A 21098-nucleotide genomic window follows, 5' to 3' on the forward strand; every position below is an offset into this window, starting at 1 on the left:
TGGGTGGATATTAAAGCACGCACAGAGCTGCCTGCAGCCACTTATTTTAGTTTAGCTTAGCTTAGCCTAGCTTACTTTAGCTTAACTGGAAACAGAGCCTGGCTCAAACTAAATCCACCCACCAGCAACCCTAAAGTTCATGTGTTAACACATTATATCTTGGTTTTTAGTTTTGTTTTGTTAAATAAGTTGCAGTTTCAGATTTCTTTCTCTGACAGTTGCATAGCAATGTAATTTTGACTGCACCAAGTCCAACCCATAACTAAACTAAAACCACATCTTTTTTTACACTTCAGTTTAGTTTTGTAGCCTTTAGAAAGAAAGTAGACATATAATGTTAAATTAATCAGATATCTCTAGAGGTGCTGACTGGCAGATTTGTTAACATTCAGACACAGCTGCCTGTTTCCGGTCTGTATGCTAAGCTACGCTAACTAGCTGCTCCCAGACATTTAAAGCAGTGGTTTTGGGAAACATTTTGAGAAATTAGTTGATTTGCTTTCTTTCAGAGAATTAGTTGAGAAGATCAACAGTGCTCTCATGCTTGTGTGTAGCTACCAGGAGCGGCTGGTTAGCTTAGCTTAGCTTAGCACAAAGACTGGAAACAAGGGGAAACAGCTAGCCTGCCTCTGTCTAAAGGTAACAAAACCCACCTACCAGCACCTCTTACGCTCATTAATTAACAAGTTATATCTCATTAGTTTTATGTGCTCAAAATCTCACAGCGGTGACAATACTTATACACACAGGATTATTTCCAGCCTTTATCCTAAAATAAGCTAACTGACTCCTGCCTGTCGTGCCATATTTAACACACACCGACATGAGAGTGATATCAGTCTAATCATCTAACTCTCACCAAGAAAGCAAATAATCCAAGTTACACTATAAAATATAAGATATTCTATTTTCACTTTAAGTAAAAGCAGAGTATTAGTAGGAAACTATATTTAGAAAATTAAATGTAAAAATACTCATGCAGAAAAATGTCCCTGTGAGTGTACTAATGTACAGAGGAAGTAAAAGTACTTAAAACTAAAAAAGTACCCAAAGTATAATCAGTAAATGTACTGAAAGTATTAGAAGTAAAAACACAAGTACGTTTTCCAATCAACATTTTAAACACATGTGAAAAAAAAAAAAAAGCCCACAGTTTGCTCCCTCAGAGATGGAGGCCGACATGCAGCCGCCTGCCCTCTGCTGCTTTTCACATCCAGCCGCCACCACCCCCAAAGTACAAAAACTCACACACTGGCGACAAGTGGGACAAAAGAGAAGGGCAGTTGGACCTATTTTTCAGTGCACCGGAGGAGGGTAGCGTCTATTGTTTGCTGTCTGCAGGTGGTCTTACAGTTGTAAAGCCTAATGAAGACATCTGAATGAAGGATTCTCAGTCAACTGGAGCGTCTCAAAGCACTCGCTGTGCTAGATTAGTCATCAACTGGAGTCCTAACAGCACTTTAACATAACATTAAACTGCTGAGGTCTTAAAGGGAATAATTAGTCTATCAGTTACTGTTTGAAATTATCAGTGTGTTTGTGTCACCTGGACCTGCTGGTTTTACCTTAAATAAGGGATTTTTCCACATTTCCACAGAATACTTTTTATAGATCACACAGTGTTGACGGCTCTTATTTAACAACTTTTCCTATAAGTTTCTCCTCACTTAGCTTCAAAGTTGCAGTATACGAAAAATGACATCAAACAAGAATAGGCTCTTCAAATGAAAAAAATTATCAATTATTTAATGAGAAAAAATGAAGAAATGTGCAAAAACTGATCGTTTTCAACTCCAGTTGGTGACGGTTTATTTCCGAAGTCTGTAATTTCCAAAAGATTTATTAGAAAGTCACCAAAAAACAGTTACGATTTAGTTTAGTTGTGATGAGTATGAGGAGGATTTTCATGCATTATGGAAACATCTTTATACATGTTGAACTATAGTAGCTGCTGTCCCTGTCTACAGCTTTTTAGCTTTAGTTTAACTTAAATGACAAAGTGCCTTCCACAAAATGTTGTAGGAAATTATCACCAAGTAGCTTGAACTGTAAGAAGAAACTGTTAACAACCACAAATCAAGTGAAAGGTAAAAAAAAAAGAAAAAGAGGATGAACATAAACATGAACTAACTTCTTGGGTTAAAAAGCCTCCAGGGAGAGGTGAGGCTGTTTGACATAAACATCTGATACAATCAGTCAGTGGAGGCAAAGATAATCTCGTTTTTAGTTAATTTTCAAGCAGAAATCATGAAAAAATGTTTTCAGCTTCTCCAATGAGAGGACCTGCTACTTGTGTGAAAAAAGTGCTATTTTCACTTACATATGAACATTTTACAACTTCTGAATTCTTAATCACTTCGCATGTTAACAGACTGTATAATAGTTTTATTCTCTTTTACATTTTTCTGCTGTATTTGTGTGTATGAAAAAACTGTATTTTTTATCAGCATTGCACTACTCTACAGTAATATTTTGAGTGTTTGTTACTTCAAATTTATACATTTTCATAAGTTCTTTTATTTTGGGTTCCAGCTTTATATTTTGTTAAATTGACAAAATCAGAATCGTGCTAATTGCCAAGTGGGTACAAGGTATTTGCTTCAGTATACTGGCGCATAATCAATAAATGTGAATATAAAATATGAAATACTGATATTTACGATAGAGAATATGAGAATAAAGGGGTGCATGTAAAGGTACCTGTACAATCAATAATCAATTGATATGACCCAATGAGAAGTCAGAAAAAAGGATACCACACATATGGGGGTGAGGGCAGTTTATAAAGATGCTAAACAAGGAATAAAAAAAACAAATTAGCCCAGACCCCAGTGGGTAGAAATGAATTAGACATGAGTGTCGACTCTGCTGAAGGTCGATCAGGTCTTTAAAAAGTGAAAGATAAACACCTACTGGAAGGAGAAAGTGCGTGTGTGCTGACGCCTGCAGACCCTGAAACGATCATCTCAGGAGAAAATAGATGATGTGAGCTCTCAGAAGAGTTCAGACGAGGACAAGTTTGAGTTATGAGCACTTCAACACCACGTGGATTCATCTCTGTTTCAGGCTGAGATGACAGAAGTGTGTGAACTTCTCTGCCCCTTGGAAACCTGCCTGAGCTTGTTCCAGTTCAGATGGAGGTTTGTACATGCGGGAGAAACTATGTGAGGTTGGCAAAGAGGGAGGGGAGAGACAGCTCCTCTGCAAAACATAGGGGAAGTCCTTGATCTTTAATCTTTGTCTGTTTGTCCAGTTAATCACGGAAAATGGAAATCTACTTTCAGCAGAAGTAGTAGCACCAGCAGACCTATGACTGAATGCTGAGTCATAGTTATAAAGGAATTTCCTCTTTGAAAATAAATTGTATCAGGGCTGTATTTAATCCAGTGTTGGAAGGTCCTTAAAAAGTAAAAGTGTTATCAGCAAAATTTACTTTATTTTATAAATGACATTATCTGATTGTTTCAGTGTGTTCAAAAACACACATTTGAGTTATTTTTTGTAACTTCTTGGAGGGGAAAATCACTGTGGTTAAACTCCTAACAACATTTTATTTGTTTTTTTTTGTTATCTGAACTTGTAACAGTGTAATGGAGTAAAAAGGCAAATATTTTCCTCTGATTGTAGTGAAGTAAAAGTATAAAATAATCAAGTAAAGTACAAGTACCTCAAATTTTTTGCTTGATTACAGTACTTAGTTACTTTCCACCAGAGGTGTTTCTCCAGTTATTTGAAGAAAAACAACATGATCCCCCTCCACAAACATGTCACGACTGTATTTAATAAGACTTTTTAAACACATGCAGAAGTCACCGGCCACATCAGCTGTTCCACATACATAGAGGCAACAAAAGGTGACAATAATAATAATGTGAATATTACAAGCAGTCATTTTATGACTGATTATTACTCGGCTTTGTTGAATATTCATCTATGATTGGGAAATTATTTCTGTAACAGGACCTGCATCACCCTGTCAGTGTTCATTTTGCAATATTGACCGACCGGCTCGTTGTAAATTATCCCTTAAATGACAAATTGTGACATTTAACAACTACAACTAAAGCAGTCATTTTGGGAAACGTGGAAACAATCAACATAAGTTGATTTGCTCACTAATGCACAAGTTATATCTCATTTGTTTAATGTGAACTAAATCTCACGGTCGTGACAATACTTTGGGATTATTTCTAGTCTTCATGCTAAAACTAACCCATCTGACTGTAGCTTCATATTTAACACAAAGACATGAGAGTGGTATCAATCTAATCATCTCTCAGCAAGAAAGTGAATGCGCATTTCAGAAAATATAATAATAGTCAAAAATCTGAACTTGTTTTGGTTAAATTTGAAATTTTATGTGGTTTCTTTCAAGTTTTGAAACTTCAAAAACTTTTTTCAGACAGAAAATCCACACGTCCTCGTTGCTCATCAGGAGTTGATCATAAGTAACCTGATTGGAGCGGCCTGATTATCTGAGGTATCTGAATTTGTGAAGCTATAAAAATGCTTAAAATTAGTCAGCTGTGTGAAATACTTCAGTAATATACAGTATATTCATAAAAGTATTTAGTAGGGAATAAATTCAACAATAAGGAGTTTAAATGTCTATAACACATAGTGCATAAGGTCCCTCTGGATTAAGCAGTTTTATTACCAAACTGATTTATATTTCTTCCTCTGACAGTTCGTAAAAATGACAGCAGACGACCGTTTGAACTTTGCACTTGACTGCAACTTTTATTTTTTTGCAAATACACTAGAAATGTTTACAAAAGCACTGTAGAAACATCTGTGCAGTGTAAATTATCAAAACTAAAAATGGATATTACTCAGAATTCATTTTGCACCTAACATGACAAGGGGGATTGTCATTTTCAGCAGCAAAACAAATTTGTATATCTCAAGAGGAAAAGTCTGTTAGTGACTTCAGAACATTGAAATGGGGAGATGTGGATGTTATGCCCAAGAGCAAATTAAGGAAAAATAAAAATAACAATATCAATAATAATAATAAAGGATGGTATGGCACTAGTGCTCATCCCTGATGGAGGGCTTCATTCATCTAGATTAGGTTACACAGCATCAACGCTTTACTTTACTCACTCATCAAGATAATCAGCCTTCCAGTAAAACGACTCCAGTTTGACAGAAACGGCGCACTGGCTCCACAAATTTACAAACAAACTCATCCAACACAAACAATCTGAAATCATTCATCAACACTCTTTACAGGCATTTTACAGGGCTCCACAAGCTCCCAGTGTGACACACTGGTCCATCTTTTACACTTTTTTATATTTTCAGTGTGAAACAAATGATCAAAAATGAAATGTGCTTGTACTCAAATAACTAAAATCACACTATAGAAAAAAAAGGAAATACTTCTACACAAGTGAAACTAACAAAAATGACAAATCCAAAATACACAAATATTGTGTGGCCCCTTACAAAACATCCACAATTATTTCACACACGTCTGTATTGCTTTGTCTTATATAATACTGAGATCTGCTCGCAAAGAGCAGCGATTACTTTTGTGGAAAAAAAAAAAGCAATACCCATCAGATTACCAATTTGTGTCATTTTTCTTTTTCGCCTTGATGTAAAAGGCACATACACGCGTCCGTTCATGTTCACACAACACTGCGGCAAATACTTCACGAAAATGGTGGCACGAATTTTTTTTAAAAAGAAGAAAAAAAAAAAGGTAGGCGGTGGTTTTCTGGCACAGCCGTTATCGTACAGGAGAGTAAACACGGCGCTGGGGCAGATCTATGCAGGTTATCTTTGGTCAAGCAGGGATGAGCCAATGGGTTTGAAAGATTGGACTCAAAGGTCAGTGTAGTAGAAGTCAGACAGTGCAGGAGTGATGGCTCGGGTGTGTGTGTGTGTGTTTGAACAAATGCTGTACAAGCAACACTCACACACGATTCTTGGGATTAAGGTCTTTCTGGTTCAAGTCAAGATTTTGAAAAGGTGGATAATGATGGACTGTGAGTTTGCATGTAGGTGGAATAAAAAGGCCTTCAGTGAATAGATTTATGCTCTCCACCGCAGTGTTATTAATCCCAGAATCATACTTCTGACACCAATCTGTGGCTCATCCTTTTTTGTGCACCTCCAGCGCACTGGTAAATTTACTAATCCTATTATAAAATCCCCAACGATACACACGATATGGTCATCTACTAATAGAGTGGTTAGATGTGATAACTTTACAGAAATGTTGCTAGTGATAACTGTAACTGCTAATTCCAATAAATGGCAGCAAGCTTTGGGCTTTGTATCTTGTGCTCAGGTGTCAACAGGGTTGGCAACACAGAAAGCCTTTAAGACTGAAGACTTTGGGGGGAAAGGAGGGAAAGAAAAGCCTCTGTGGATCAACCTGAAACTGAATACGAGCACGTTATGGTTAATACCCCATATACAAATACAAGTCCATAGGTTATGGCATTTTTTAGCAGCAATAACAAATACAAAAGTATATCAAAAGAAGACACTCCATGTGCAGAAAATGCAAGTAACACAGAGGCGTGGATGTCTGTTGTCCATTTACAACAACATCCTTCATAACCAATACTCACGAGGACAAATTGAAATGTAGTGAACATAGGGACCACCTGCATTGAAAACGACCAGGACAAAAAAAAAAAAAAAGGAACAACAATGAAAAACACACAGGGCACAATTTCCAGGCAAAGTGTAGGGAATTTTACATGTTGACAGTATTATGGCCTTAAATTCACTTCCCACTGGCGTCTGACATGTGACGAGACAAGTGTGGCGGACAGAAAAATGAGAAACAACGTGAAACGTAAGACAAACAGTGATTCAAGTGCTGCGCGCTGCGTATTTGCCTGAATGCCTACAGCTCCTTGGCAAACTGAATGACTGCACAGCGGCGAGTGGTGCGCAGGGCTCCCTCAAAACCAAAATGATTCCACTTTTTGTTTTCTTCTTAATAGTTTCGGCACTTGACAGTGTCTCTGACAGGTCAGATGTAAGTATATAGAATAGGACAAAAGAAAAAAAACCTGGTAGCCTTGTGTGAGGACTGGTTTTAGCAATCCAAATTGTGCTTTCTCTAATAAGTAACAGTGTAGACGTGCAGGAGCGGTCGACACCAGAGCAAAGTTAGTGTCTTTTTCAGCACGCGTAGAGGGACTGCTTGCTGGATTTGGTCAGAGGTATCTCAATATTTCCCCTTTACATATGTACAACAACGACACAAGCGATTTTCCAGCTTATTTGAACAATGTATGAACATAATGAACACACTGAACCGTTGTAAGGCAGAAAACAGGTTCAAGTCTCCCTTGTAAGTTGGATGCGTGATGAAGCCTAGAAAAAGGTGCAACTTTAACCTTTTAACAATGTCACAGCCAAGTAGCCGTCACCTTAACTAATGGTGACCTGGAAATGTAGCTGAGGTCTCTGGATATTTCCATTTTTTTTTTACTAGTGTTCTGGTAATGCTGACAAAAGACAGGAGGGGGGTAGGGATCGAAATCACAAGTATTCCAGGTGTCACACTACACTGTGCCTGCATCAAGAAAAATTGTTGTCCATCAAAACAGGACACTAAAGTGTAATATAATGGTGCACACACACTTTCACTAACTGATACTGGAAGTGTGGTGTGTGTGTGTGGGCGCACTAATTCATCTTAAGAAAAAAAAAAAAAGGCAAAAATGCTATAAATAGTTTGGCTCAGTCCGTTTTTCTCCTTTCATACAAAAAGGAAATGCTAAGATTATAGCAAAAGCATTTTATCCTCTGCGCCCATGAGCTCAGAGTTTCGTCCTACAAATTCAGTTTTCGGGGCTTTTTTAAAAAAAAAAAAAAAAAAAAAATCTGTTGGCTTGAAGTTTTCTCCTCACGCCACACTGATAGAGAAGAAAGAGCAAGAATACAGCGGTAACGACACCAACTGTTGCTCAGGTGAATACTAAAACACTCGCTGAGCCACATGAATCTGCAGTCTGCTCAGAAGATCATGCATCTGTGTACAACAGCGACACCTATGCTACCGTGTTCCCTCAGAAGAATAATGGAAAAAGGCTTGTCCTGACCGAGCCCGTCCACTGTCCCTCCGTCTTGAGGGCCAACCAGGACGGAAATGAGGAAGAGAGTGTTGGAGTTTGTTGTGTTGCAGTACGGCAGACTGTGAGGGCCATGCTCAGCAGGTAGAGTAGAGGAGGGCAGACAGTCATAAGAGGGCTCAGCAAGAGGAGCGATGTCTTTGTTGACTTAACATTTATTGGGGCTTGTGTCCCCCACCCCTTCCCCTATCCTCCCCCACCCACCCAGCGCAAGTGAAAATGAGCCCACTGTGTATGCAAACCCCCACCCGTGGTAATGTAACGCCCATGTGCTGCTCCCTCAGCCCCCTTCCTGAGCTCCACACTTGGGGAGGGGATCCTCGATCAACACTTCTGGGCCTCCACTGGAGACATGGCGATGTACGAGCCGTTCCTCATCGGCTGGTTGGCCGCCGTTTCTGACGGCTCGTCTGGCTTGTCGCTGACCTGAGTGTAGGCCGTTTCGTCTTTCACCGTCTGGACGGGAAAGGTCGGGAAGACAAAGGGCGTTAGCACAAACATCAGAAGTGGCAAGACGCCCACATATTCTTTAATACTGACGTTAAAAAGATGAATAAATGTTTTGAATGAAATGTTCACAGTGAGCCACATCAATCTATATATGCACCAGTTACAACAACCACCACCACAGAATTAACTAAAGAAACATATTACACTGTAAGGCGAGAACTGAAAAGGGAATATGATGTCCCATAAAGATAATTAAAAATGATAATAATTAGAGATGATGGATAAACAAATTAAAAAAGGGAATAGCAAACAAGGCAAAAATTAAGACTTACAGTAAAAGAATGAAAAGCTTCAGTAAAATCAATACGTTTTACTTCATTCTAAAACAGAAAAGGAAAAAAGGGGGGTTACAGAAAATTAAAATTAGAACATGGTTAATACAACACTTCACATTGCAATTAAGCACCTCTTTAACATTTGCTAAATGCTAAGCTTAAAGGTCTCAACTTTTATGCAAGTGTATGTTAAAGGAGTAGTTTGACATTTTGGGAAATATGCTTAATTGCTTTCTCGCTGAGAGTTTGGCAAGAAGATTGATACCACTCCGATAATGTCCGTGTGCTAAAAATGAAGCTTGAGCCAGGAGACGGCTAGCTTAGCCCAGCACAAAGACCGGATAAAGCCATGGCAGCTTGTTCCTCGTTTCCAATGTTAATAAAATCCATATAAGAGCACCTCTGGACAAGAAACAAAACATCTTAGTGCTGATTTTAGGCAGATTTTGTTACCTTTGGACTAGTTTTCAGTCTTTATGCTGAGCTATGCTAACTCCTCCTAGCTATAGCTTCATAATTAGCACACGATAATGAGGATGTATTGATCTTCTCATTTAACCCTCAGCCAAAAAAAAGCACGCATTTCCCAAAATATCAAGCTATTCCTTTGACATGCCGCAGGCCGCTCTCTTCAGACAGTGACTACCTTGAACTCTAATAATTTGAGAGCGGTGAGGCCAGGCTTCAGAGTAACAATCACTGCACTACTAGAGATAAGAGCTGAACATGTGTTGTACATCATTCTCAGGACTATTCCAGTTCAATGCATTTTGCTACTCAATAGTGCTAAACTAGCTGATAGACTCATAACTACACTGACCAAAAAGGTAAAGAAGATGCTTTCTTCCTTAATACAAAGATTCATCAACTGTTAGAAAATATTCAGCAAGGAAAAAAAAAAACAAGCAAACAAACAAACAAAAAAAAAAAAAAAAGACAAAAACATTTGATCCAGAATTGTCGAAAACTGCTCATGCTGGCTTTGCTGCACAGGAATCATGCAATGTGTTAGTTGACGCAACTTGAGGTTAAACCTGCAGCAGCTCGGTGGGGTCAATGCAGGAAAGTGTTGACATGCAAAAAAACCCACTCAGACTCCCCAAAAACTACAGCATTTACTGTGACATATTACTACCATCTATCTACAGTACGTAGACTATATTTACACTGCGAGGCTAATGCCAGCGGGTAGCACACACTTCTCAAACCAGGGTAACTGTGTGGATTAATGCTACAGTTAAGTCCACAGCAACAGCGGCAGGTCTTACCTTCTTCTGGCGGTTTCGACAGAACAAGACGACGAGCACCAGCAGCAGGATGATGCCCATGCCCACGATGAGCAAAGGGAAGTTTGACACGAGAGTCACGATCAGGAGCATCGTTCTCATCTGGGAGGCTGACTCGTCGTCAATAGTCGCCGTCTAGAGTGGAGAGAGATGATTATTGATCTGTGGCTTTCTTGTAGTCATGGGAACAGACCTGTCTCACTGGAATAATGAAAATCACTCACCTCGTTGACGAACATGATGGGGAAAATGGTCTCGTTGATGAACTTAGTTTTGCTGCAGGGTGGAAAGAGAGAGATGAGGGGGGTCAGGGAGGACTTCTGGCTCAACATTTTGCCAAAAATGGGAACAGTGTGTGACAAGAGGGAAGTGGGTCAGAGTTCAACAAAGGTCGACTTACGGGAAGCCTTGGACTCTCTTCAAGATGATATTGAGCTGAGCTCTCTTGCAGGCACGAATGGGAACGCCTGTGGTCTGAAACAAAACCAGGAAGAGAAATATTTCTGTGAATCCCACTGCAGCACAGAAACATTTTCTTTCCTAAAATTCTCAAACAGAGGAAAAAAACTTCTGTCCCAACCACTGAAATGAAACTGGATGATTGATTTCACAGCTCACATTTAGAGAATTAAGTACACACAGGAAATATACAAGACAGACAGTTATTTATTATGTTTATTTTGTTATTTTTTTACCTTGTGTCTGAACAAAAAGACTGACTGATCAGCATTTTTAGTTTAGTTTTTTTGAATGACTTCTCGTCCCTTATAAGTAAGGGAAATAGTTACATAAGTAAGTCTGTATTATCACGTAATATATTTGTTAATATTTGCCATGTAACTACAGTTTCAATCTTGTTTTTACTTTGTCATTTTCTTTTTCCTATAATTTTAAAATCTACAAACTATGAATATCATCATATGTAAACAAGTATAAATTTAACATTTTGTAAAGCATTTCCAATTCAAGATGACAAAAAAAAAAAAATAATACACGCAAACCTTCAATGCAAACAAAAACAAGAGGAGCGATTACTAAGAAACAAAACAACTCCTCTCATTTAGATAAAGTCATAAACCCTCCACATGGGATAATAAACATTATCCATACCGGTTGCAGGTCAAGGTACGTCTCGTGTTCCTCCTTGTTGGGGCTGAGCCCATCAACGGCGTTGATGTACATCGGGTCGGCTTGATAAAAGTGGGGGAAAGACACCACGATGGGAGCGCCTTGACGGGAACAAGACAAACACATGGGTCAGTCAGTCAGTCAGTCAGTCGTGCATATCCCACAATGACTCCCTGTCAACAACGAAGACGGAGGACAGATTAAAGTAGAAATGTGAGATAAAATGAAAGAACTATCTGGTGTTTTGTACAGATATATGTAGATATGAAGGTGTATCTGTAGCCCGTATAGTCCAGCAGATAGCTAAAGAATGTGATTGATACTGTAATGGACCTAAATAATGATTAGCTGCCACAATAAATATAATAAATGTTTGCCCATCTTTACCTCACATGGGCAGGGCTGTAGCTAAAAATGCAGAAATAGTGGAGGTCATGAGTCCCCTAATAGACACCCTACCACCACCAGTTCTGATTTTTTTTTTTTATTATTATTTGGATTTTTCATGTTATTCATTATTATTCATTTAACTGTTCAACTAGACTTTCTTGAAGTTATATTTCCAAATATAAGGGTCCAAATGCAGTTTCAAAACCTTCAACACTGCCAGGGATGAAATTCTGGAGGCGAATTGATGAAAGCTTTATTTATAAAAGAAGCCAAATTTAAACTAACAACTTAATCTAAGAATACAGGAACCAGCCTAAAGAGGACTACTGCTGTATCACAATCATATTATTATAAGCAACATTATATTTTTTTTCTTGCTTGATTTTTTTTGTGGTTAAAAAGCAGGGAGGCAGCCAAACAGGGACTTTAAGAATGACACCACTTTGCACATGACAACAGGGCTCGGTCTTGATTGGCTCTTGATGAAGCATCACAAAAATCCATCCAATCAGGCGCGTTTACCTCATATGAGTCAAAGAAGCTGATGTAGGCAGCCAATCAGGTTTTAGCAAAGTGAAACCAGCACAAACCTTTTCTAAAATGATTCATTATGTGTTACTGTTATACACTGTGAGTGTTGTCTCCCACTGTCTGACTGTATGTGTTGTCTAGAAAATTACAAAAAAAAAATAATTTAATCATTTTAAATCATGTAAATTGTACAAACAGCAGAGCCCTCTTGGTTACAGTAGCACGTTTCACTGATACTACACCTTCTTCATGTGTCAATTCTAGTAGAGATTGCCTTATCAGAGCAATCGCCCTCCAGTCAATGACCACCATAAAATACTTCAACGGCCTCCACACACAGTCAGCACGGCTAATCATTGAACCGTGTATTGAGTAAAAATCTGGCATGCTCAAACAGTGGGAATGCCAGATACCAGGCAGGGGACATGGTCGCTGACTGAAAGGACATTTTTAGAGGGGTAGCAACAGGGGGGAAAACTGTGTCATGGGGCTCGTTTGGACTCAAAGAGAAGTGGGTGGTGGTGGATAACTGGGTCAGACTCTATGTGGCAGCTGAGGGTGGAGGGGGAAGTCCTTTACCTTCTCGACAAACGCTGACTTTAAGCACCCCGGTGCCGAGACAGTCTCCAGCTGGCACACAGAAGCCCTCGTTAGTGGGGTTGTTTTTGGGGCTCATGAGTACGTCATTAGGGGGTGCGAAGCGGTACGCCTGGATGCCTTTCACCTCTACGTCCTCCACATAGGCTAGATGGATAGACCTAAGGGAGAAAGAAAACAAGCTCAGTGCCTACTTTGGGGAATCAAAGTAAGAATTTGTCAAGAAACTGTCAAAGAGTCTAATTTAAGAGCTTAAGAGCCATCAAGAAGAAGGAAAAAGCTACAATCTCCTCCCTATTCTTTAATTTCAAGGCAGTTAGGTTGAGAATAGTAAATACATGGTGATCATTTCCTGTATAATCATTCTTATAAGCTTCCCAGGTCACGCTCTTCTGCTTTCCCACGTGTGTTTTGAAATCAGCCTTATCAGAAGTGCTTATAACCACAAACTCTGGGCCTTATCAGTGGATATAAAAGCATATTGTGTATGACTCAGCCGCCAGTCCTGGTCCTCGCCCTGCCAGAATGCTTTGACTTTAAACAAATTAATAACCACAAAAGCAACGTGCACATACCTGCAGAGATCAGCAGCAAAGATGTAGAGCAATTCGTTCCTGTTTATCAGAGGGTGGAAAACTGCTCCGTCCGTGCCGTTGATCATGTTGCTCTGATTGGAGGACCACCATGACATTTCCCTATTGATTAAGAAACACAGGGTGTATTAGTGTTGTGTGTAGCTGCCTGATGAATATTTTGATTTTATGCTGTCTATGAAATGGTGAAGCATGGCCATCACAGTTTCCCACAGTCCAAGGTGACGTCCTCAGATGTCTGGTCTTGTCTAACCAACAGTCTCAACACCCAAAGAGATTCAGTTTAACATCATCTACGACTTTTTGATACACATTTGAGCTGAAATCGACAAATGTTTGACATTTTTGCTTTAAAAAATGATTGAAATGATTATTTGACTGTCAAAATAGTTGCTGATGAATTTTCTATGGATATGAAATTAAATAAAATAAAAATTCAAAGAGTTTAAATGCAGATCTTTTACATGTCACAGAGTTTTTTTGGGCAGTTTTATTGGGACTTTTGCTCAGGTAAATTATCTAAATACTTCCACTGTGGAATCTACCTTCACATGCGGATTGCATTCAAAGTACAAAGTCACTCTGGATATTCAAACATTCATTTTGCAATCGTGTTCTACCGAAAACCCTGGGGCAACAGCTTTCTCCTCTGCACTTTCCAATACAGCTTATGTAACGAGGTACAGGTTAAGATCATGGGTAAGGGGAAGCCATGTGCTGACAAGTGTTTCCGGTCATTGAGGAAAGCAGGAAAAAAGAAAAATACTGCCTGATACGAGTCTTTACCTCAGGCCGTTCCATGTGTCGATCTTGCCATAATCCAAGTAGTTTTCCTCGCCGGTGTGAAACACAAACTCTCCTTCATGGGTGCCATTTTTCTGTGGAAAACAAGACGACACACGAGGTTCAGACAGAGCTGCAGTGATAGATGACTGGCCAAGAAACAGCAGAGAGACACTGAGTCAGAAACAGTGTTTGTGTGTTGACAAAGGACCGTGTTAACTGTGAAATAAATACTGCTTTATTTGTCATTAGCATGTCCCATAGTGTATTCTCATCTGATTTCCACACAGTAAGGCATTAATAAATGACTGAAGAGCACAAAAACTTAACAGTTTCGACCTCAAAGTGATTCTTTAGAGGGTGTTCTTTACAGTTAGGGCTCCAAAAATGATTTTCATGTTGACTCATCTGCCAATTTCTTGTCTAGAATAACAGATTAATTATTTTTCCTATAAAGTGTGAAATAATGAATAATGCTCATTTCCTACTTCCTACAATCTGAGTTCTTCAAATTTCTTGTTTCTGACCAAGGACGTTCAGTTTAATATCACATATGACAAAGAAATCACCCAGCTCTCACATTTGAGAGGCTGGGAGCCGTGAAGTTTTGACATTTTTCATTTAAAAGTGACTGAAACAATGACCACAAACTTTCTGCTTATCAAGTATTCGACTGAGCCAAGCTCTATTTAAGCGCTGCACTCAGTATCACAAGGCTGGTGTCTTCACCGCCTGTGCCAAGTTGACGACGTTGCTCTATAAACAGGAAGCACAAGCATCTTACATCAGCAAGTGGCCGATCTCACTTCTCTTACGTGACAGTAACAGACACTTCCACTTGTCTGTTGTTTTAGTAACCCCTCACAACCAACATGCAACAGCTTTCTTAAGGTTTTTGCACTGGAATAACTTCAGCGTGCCTCTTAAAATAGACTCAGGAACAGTGCTAAGCTCACCTTCCACATCAGCCCAAAATATTCGTCCACCTCAGGCCTTAGGGAGTGGATCTTTGTGAGAAGAGGGTCTTTGAAGCCCCACAGGACCTCATGGACAGTGCGGGTCATGAACACATCGACGCCCAGGCTATTCAGGTACATAGAAACTAGAGTTCGCAGGAAGAAGGAGTAGGAGTTCAGCTCGTTCATCACCGCCTAAGGAAATAAGATAAATAAAAAAAGAGACAGTTAGGCAAAGGAGAGACTGGCGCCAATCACACACAATTCAATTAAATGCTGCACTTAAGTTCACTTGGCTTGTTTGTCTTGGCCTGATGTGACTGAGGTTTGTATGTTCAATAAATCAAAATGTCACAACAAAACCAAAGGACAATGGCTTAGGGGACAACGTGTTATGGGAATAGTATGAAAAAATAAAGACACACGTGCCAATCAAATAGCTTAAACCTCTCATCTATGGGATGTGATCATAACACACATCATCCTGTACAGACACATCGTCTTACCACATATGGGATGTTGACGGTCCTGATGATGTCAACCTCGGGGTCACCGGCTGACTTCTCTGGCACAAACACGAAAGTTTTGGGGTTGAGGGCGTAAATCTTTGTGCCGTTCTCCAGGAAAGTCACGTTTTCCCGCGGCCTGTATTCCCTGGTGTGGAAAGGACATGACTTGCTTAGTCCAGATGTCTTGTTTTGATTTCACAATGACCCAGATGCAAGCTGGCTTTCCTTCATCGGGACCTTTCCGAACATGACTAACATGATTACCACTTTCCTTTTCCTTCGCCATACATAGCACACGTTTACAGTATCACTCACACATTTTTTGGGTGTTCATTTCGTACATACCTGTAAGTATAAGGTCCAATCTGTTTAACAGCTGCCTTCCCGCCTGTCAAAAACACCTCTGGATTGGTCACATTGAAGAAGTAATACTCCATATAAACAGGTGGAGGTGGATTCTTCCATGCCTCAAATACTTGGCTCTTCTCTGTCAAAGTAATTTCCTACAACAAAAGAAGAAGATACAAATTCAGGTTGAGAAACAGCACACAAAAAAAGGAGCAACGGCATTTTGTGTTGATTTTGGAGTTTGGAAAGCTATAGCAAAAAGCATTTGGTTTCTCAAATTTCACGCTTTGACTGCAGCAATGTTTTATTCCCGTTTGGGCTCTTTCAACCCTCTTCGCTCTTGTGAGTTAGTACACATGGCACTTTTCTGCAAGGAGCTGGTGCCAGGCTAAGATCTCAAAACCCAGAGGGAAGCAGAGAAAAGTCCTTCAGACAGCTGGAAAAAGAAAAAAAAAACCTCAGGACAGGCAGAAAAATCTTTTGCACTCAGTCTCTGACCTCAGCAAGCCCAAGGCCAGAGTCTGACTGTGGGCTACTAGTCAGCCCACACAATCTAGCAACGTGTTGCAATGATTAGGGAGAGCATCTCTGCAGCATGAGCCAAATGACAAACTACGTGCACAACGTAAGCCAAAATGTAGAAGGCGGTTGTGGCTTCACAGATGTTTTCACTGTGATAAAACAACCCTGAAAATTGATGTCAGTGGTAAATAACCACGTTTGACATGAGCGTGGTCGTCACATGTCTGAACATGACGAGCCGTAACCGTCAACTATACCTTTCAAACTGCATAACAGCGAGTGAGTTCACTGGAAATGTGATCCAGGAAACTAAGCAAGCCTTCTCCATTCTTGGTATTTCTAAACTTGAGAAAAGGAGGGGAAAGAGGGGTCAACCAAAACATCTCCTTTGATAGCCTGCATAAAAAAAACGGTGAGATGGTTCAACTAACTGAGGAGAAACATATGGTTCAAACACACAGCTAAGGAAAAAGGCTAACTTGTCAACCATGTAGCCAAAAATATTCAGTTTATAATCATATACCAACAGAAAAGCAGCATTTTCTCACATTGGAGAAGAGAGAAAAATGATCACAATAGCTGCCATTTAATTTTCTTTCGATCAAACGATTAATAAATTGACTCGTCGTTGCAGCTCTAGAGGGGTTCGATATTACGTTCAGCACCTTACATTTCTTATTCTATCTCTAATAATCAAGAATCGCTGATGTTGCGTTACCCAATCTAACATTCAAACAGTCATAGTTAAATGACGAATAATCTATTTCGTTGATGTCACTGCTGCGTTACTACTTCCCAAAAAAAAAAAAAAACTTAAAAAGGAACTGATGGTATTTAAATAGTGTGATTCTCCTGAGTCATTCTGCCTCTTAATTAAGAGCCAAGTAATGTAATAGAAGCGTGTGACCATTGTGGGCTGTCAGTGCACTGCAAGACTTGCAGAAATGACCCAATTTGTTCCCTTTTAAAAGCAAAATGCAAACTATCACTTTTTGAGCCAGGCTTCTGCCTCGTAATGACCTTTCTGCTGCAGCATTTGACAGACCAACGTGTGACTGTGGCCCTGTGTTTACCAACCTTGAACAAAGGTCTTTCAAAAAGGCCTTCAAAAAAGTTAAATGTACATCATTTATCTCCCACAAAAAAACCTTGGTCTATCACAAACTAACAAAAAAAGAAGCGAGGGACAGAGTGGAGAGGTTTGTCAGTGTGATTTAAAGTACATTTGCTCATGGAAAGGCTGAACGCACAAACTAAACACTGACGGCAATGAGAACCGGGTCTTGGCCAAACAACTTCAGGCACAGCAAAGGTGTGGCATGACAAGATCCTGCTTTTATCAACATGTGGAAAACAGTTAAAAAGAAATGCGCATTACTAAAAAGAAGGCGCTCCTTTAACAATGTTTAAGTGTCCCCTGTGTCCGTTAGTGGTCATTCTGAGCTGAAACATACTGTGCTTTACCAGCGTGACATTGCTCTTGAATGCTTTCAGCTCAATCAGTCATACTACCTTGAGACTTCCCAAACAGGGCTGAGGGGAGTGGCACGAACGGGTGTTTCCTTGTCTGAGCAGGACGACTCGGGATAGGCCGAGGCTGCGACAACAACAAAGCTCCACGGCAAAAATTGTGCCCTCAAGGCTAAGAAGTCTGTCAAATTCCTCACATGGCTTTCACACTGCTTCTCTCCACACCCAGCTCACTAGACATACAGAGTCCATGTCCTGGAGGTAGCTTCGACTTGTCCCAAACAACTAGGCTACATCATTATTACAGAGAGCCACATTCGAACATCAGATTAGGTAGATTTTTGGAGTCGGTTCAGCGTGTCCGGGCCCGTCTAATTCAATGGGAAGACTGAGGCCAAAGAGGATTAGCTATGCTGTCATTTCATGTAATCGCCAGCCACATCAGAATTATGTCCCTTGTTAATGAACTTTGACTAACTCTTTTAATTTGGGTCCCCTGGGATGCTGCCATGATTCAAAATGAGACGCAGACCTACATTGAGCTCCAGGAGGGGGAAACTGTGTCAGTGAGGAAACTGTTTGCGAGTCACCTACTTGGACAAATAGTGCGTCTAGCTTTTCTGCTGACTCGTTCCAGGCTTTTTCTCTACCGGAAGTAGGGAGGGGGTTTGAAGAGACAGATTATGAGCAGCACAGTGTGTCCAGCGCAGGGAGTCATTTCAGTAAGGAGGAATGTGAGGTATTTTAAAAGGATCAGAGCAGCGGTGGATCTGCAGGGTGTCAGCTGCCAACACACCCACCCCATCGGGCTGACACCCCATCACCCTACAATGCCCTGATAAACAGACACTGGACACTCATGAAAGAAGAGTGGTCATTTCTGTCTTAATGTCAATGCCTCCAAGTTGAAAATTAAATGTGTCCTGCACGCTAGGCTGTCTGCATGAATGTTAAATCATTACAAAAAGTCAACTAGCTCAAGGAAATGACATCTGTGTGTTGGTTAACTTACTGAACTTGCAGAAAGCATCTCAAGAGAGGGAAAGAGCTGATCGAGCCCTGATTGATTTGTGAAGCAGTCAAGACTCAAAATAGACCAATATTGCAGTTTCATGCATTTATACCTCCTGCAAATGCACAATCGAGTGTATTTTGCAGGATCATTCAGCCTTAGAAACACCTTTTACATGAGTGCTTCTACCGCTTTCAAAATATAAGAATGCTTCAGTCAAATGGATGCAGATTTGCCTCATTTATAGAAGTTGGTTGCCTGCCACTCACACTCCTCTTGCCACACTATGTAAAACCTGCTACAGATCCACCACAGGCAGTCAGGGAACTCACTGACTTGCCTGTCCACTCACCCAGGTTCCCTTCCCCCATTCCTTCAAGACCTGCACACTTCCCCCTTGCCCACCGTGTCCCTGCTGCCTGAGATTTCTACTATTACTACCAGCAGCCCTCCTCAGAATAGACAACCCTGAAGGAGTCAGTATATCAAGCCTGCAACAGAAATGTGCCAGGGGGTCATGCGCAGGATGCTGGGCAGATTATCAAAATGCTACAGCATCAGCCATCTGAAAGAACATACTGGATACAACTGGATCATGGGATTACTGCTCAGAACATATAAAGGCAGCAGATCCGTAAAGGAATGTGAATGGAGATAAAAACGCCATAAAAAGGGGGTAAGGTCACGATAATCTCACCTCTGAGAGCCACACAATCCTTCCTCCCCTTGTGGGAGTTTCAGGGGATTTCTACCTAAAGCGACGCGTATATTGGGAGGTGTCATACGGCTAAAATACACACGCTGATTCATCATTTGTTTTAATGCAAAACCCCGAGGCTGCACCAACCATGTAATGGGACTTACACGCTGCACAACCTCGGATTATGCGGATTCGTGGAGGGGGGAAGGCTTTGAGTTCATCCCGCTGAGCTGGAGATGCAGAATGCAGCAAAAATATGAATGACTTCTAAAATTAAGACAATTTACACACAAACACACCGGATGAAATTGTGACCCTGCACGTACGACCACCGGTGTGCTGCTCAATGCGCACGGTTGGACACTGCAGGTGAAACGTTTTAACATTTAAACCCGTCAAGTGTGACAGATGGGGGGAGTGTGAATGGAGGGGAGACAAAAACACTGAAATCGCTGACGTTAAGGAGCACTCACCTTTTTTAGCCGGCTGTGTATCATTGTTTGGAAGACTTGAGCCACAACCAGGGCGATCCCCACTATGAGAAGGTGAGCGCACACGATCCCCGTGGCGTAAATGGCACAGGATCTCCGAGTCATGATGCCGGGCGGATGTGTTGTCCTCTCGCGGGCGATTAAACTTCACTGAAGTCGGCGATAACTTCCCAAAATAAAAGAAAAGAAAGGACAGATGTGGCAGGGATGTGCGGGGTCGTGAAACCTCTGATCCACTGAGCGGCAGCTGGGGTTTAAACTTCTCTCTTCGCCGCCTTGGAGTGGTCTCCCTACCGGTGAGGCGAGGCAGGAGAGGCTGGGGTAAACAAAGAAAAACAACGAGTATCAAAAATGTTGGCACTTCTCGTGAAAAAAAATCCGGCCTGGCACCTGAAGAGAGGAAGGACCGAGCTGCTCGGAGGCGGTGGTGAAATGAAACGGCAGCTCTCAGCACATCGGGACGTCGAAGAAGGGCGGCCCGCCTCCTCCCTACCTCTACGCATTAATGAAGTCGGTCAGGCGAAAAGCGTCGTTTTGGGGAGGCTGCCTGGGCGGTGGGTGTGTGTAAAAAGGAAGGGGAAAAAAAAGCAGTGATGAAGCTTTAGCTGACATGGATGATGTCACGAGTCCAAACAGTAATGTTATAAACAAAAAGAGGGACTATTTTTCACATTTATTGGCCTTTTTCATGCGCTTTTACGCACAACTTCTCAGACTTTTAGGAGCTTGATGTGGAGTTTTTACACTGATGCTTTTGCTGGTGTGATCATATATTCAGTTACTTGCATGCACGGGCCTGCACTACACAGCCAAACACCACCAGGGATTATGAATGAATTAGCGGCAGCGTGCTCCGGTGGTAGTAGCCTTAATTCACCTGGGGACTCCTCTA

General features: G+C 40.8%; 1 protein-coding gene across 1 annotated transcript; it reads right to left on the bottom strand.

Annotated features, from left to right (window-relative positions):
• Positions 1-8318: 8318 nt before the first annotated feature.
• Positions 8319-20478, bottom strand: scarb2a (scavenger receptor class B, member 2a). Its single transcript, XM_070833594.1, has 13 exons — positions 20189-20478; positions 16009-16166; positions 15661-15808; positions 15155-15349; positions 14202-14293; positions 13398-13517; positions 12805-12983; positions 11287-11405; positions 10577-10650; positions 10401-10452; positions 10159-10311; positions 8888-8935; positions 8319-8561 (listed from the first exon to the last, which is right to left on the bottom strand). The coding sequence occupies exons 1-13, from the start codon at positions 20309-20311 to the stop codon at positions 8430-8432; spliced, it is 1593 nt and encodes a 530-aa protein (XP_070689695.1). The 5' UTR covers positions 20312-20478; the 3' UTR covers positions 8319-8429.
• Between the last annotated feature and the right edge of the window lie 620 nt (positions 20479-21098).

This window comes from Pempheris klunzingeri, chromosome 7 (assembly GCF_042242105.1).
Source record: "Pempheris klunzingeri isolate RE-2024b chromosome 7, fPemKlu1.hap1, whole genome shotgun sequence".
Taxonomy (NCBI): Eukaryota; Metazoa; Chordata; class Actinopteri; order Acropomatiformes; family Pempheridae; genus Pempheris; species Pempheris klunzingeri.

Coding starts and splice junctions, on each gene's coding strand:
- scarb2a (XM_070833594.1), bottom strand. CDS start 20,311: ATGACTCGGAGATCCTGTGCCATTTACGCCACGGGGATCGTGTGCGCT. Junction 15,809..16,008: donor ATTGGACCTTATACTTACAG/GTATGTACGAAA, acceptor TTTCCACACCAG/GGAATACAGGCCGCGGGAAA. Junction 12,984..13,397: donor TTTGCTGCTGATCTCTGCAG/GTATGTGCACGT, acceptor TTTCTCCCTTAG/GTCTATCCATCTAGCCTATG.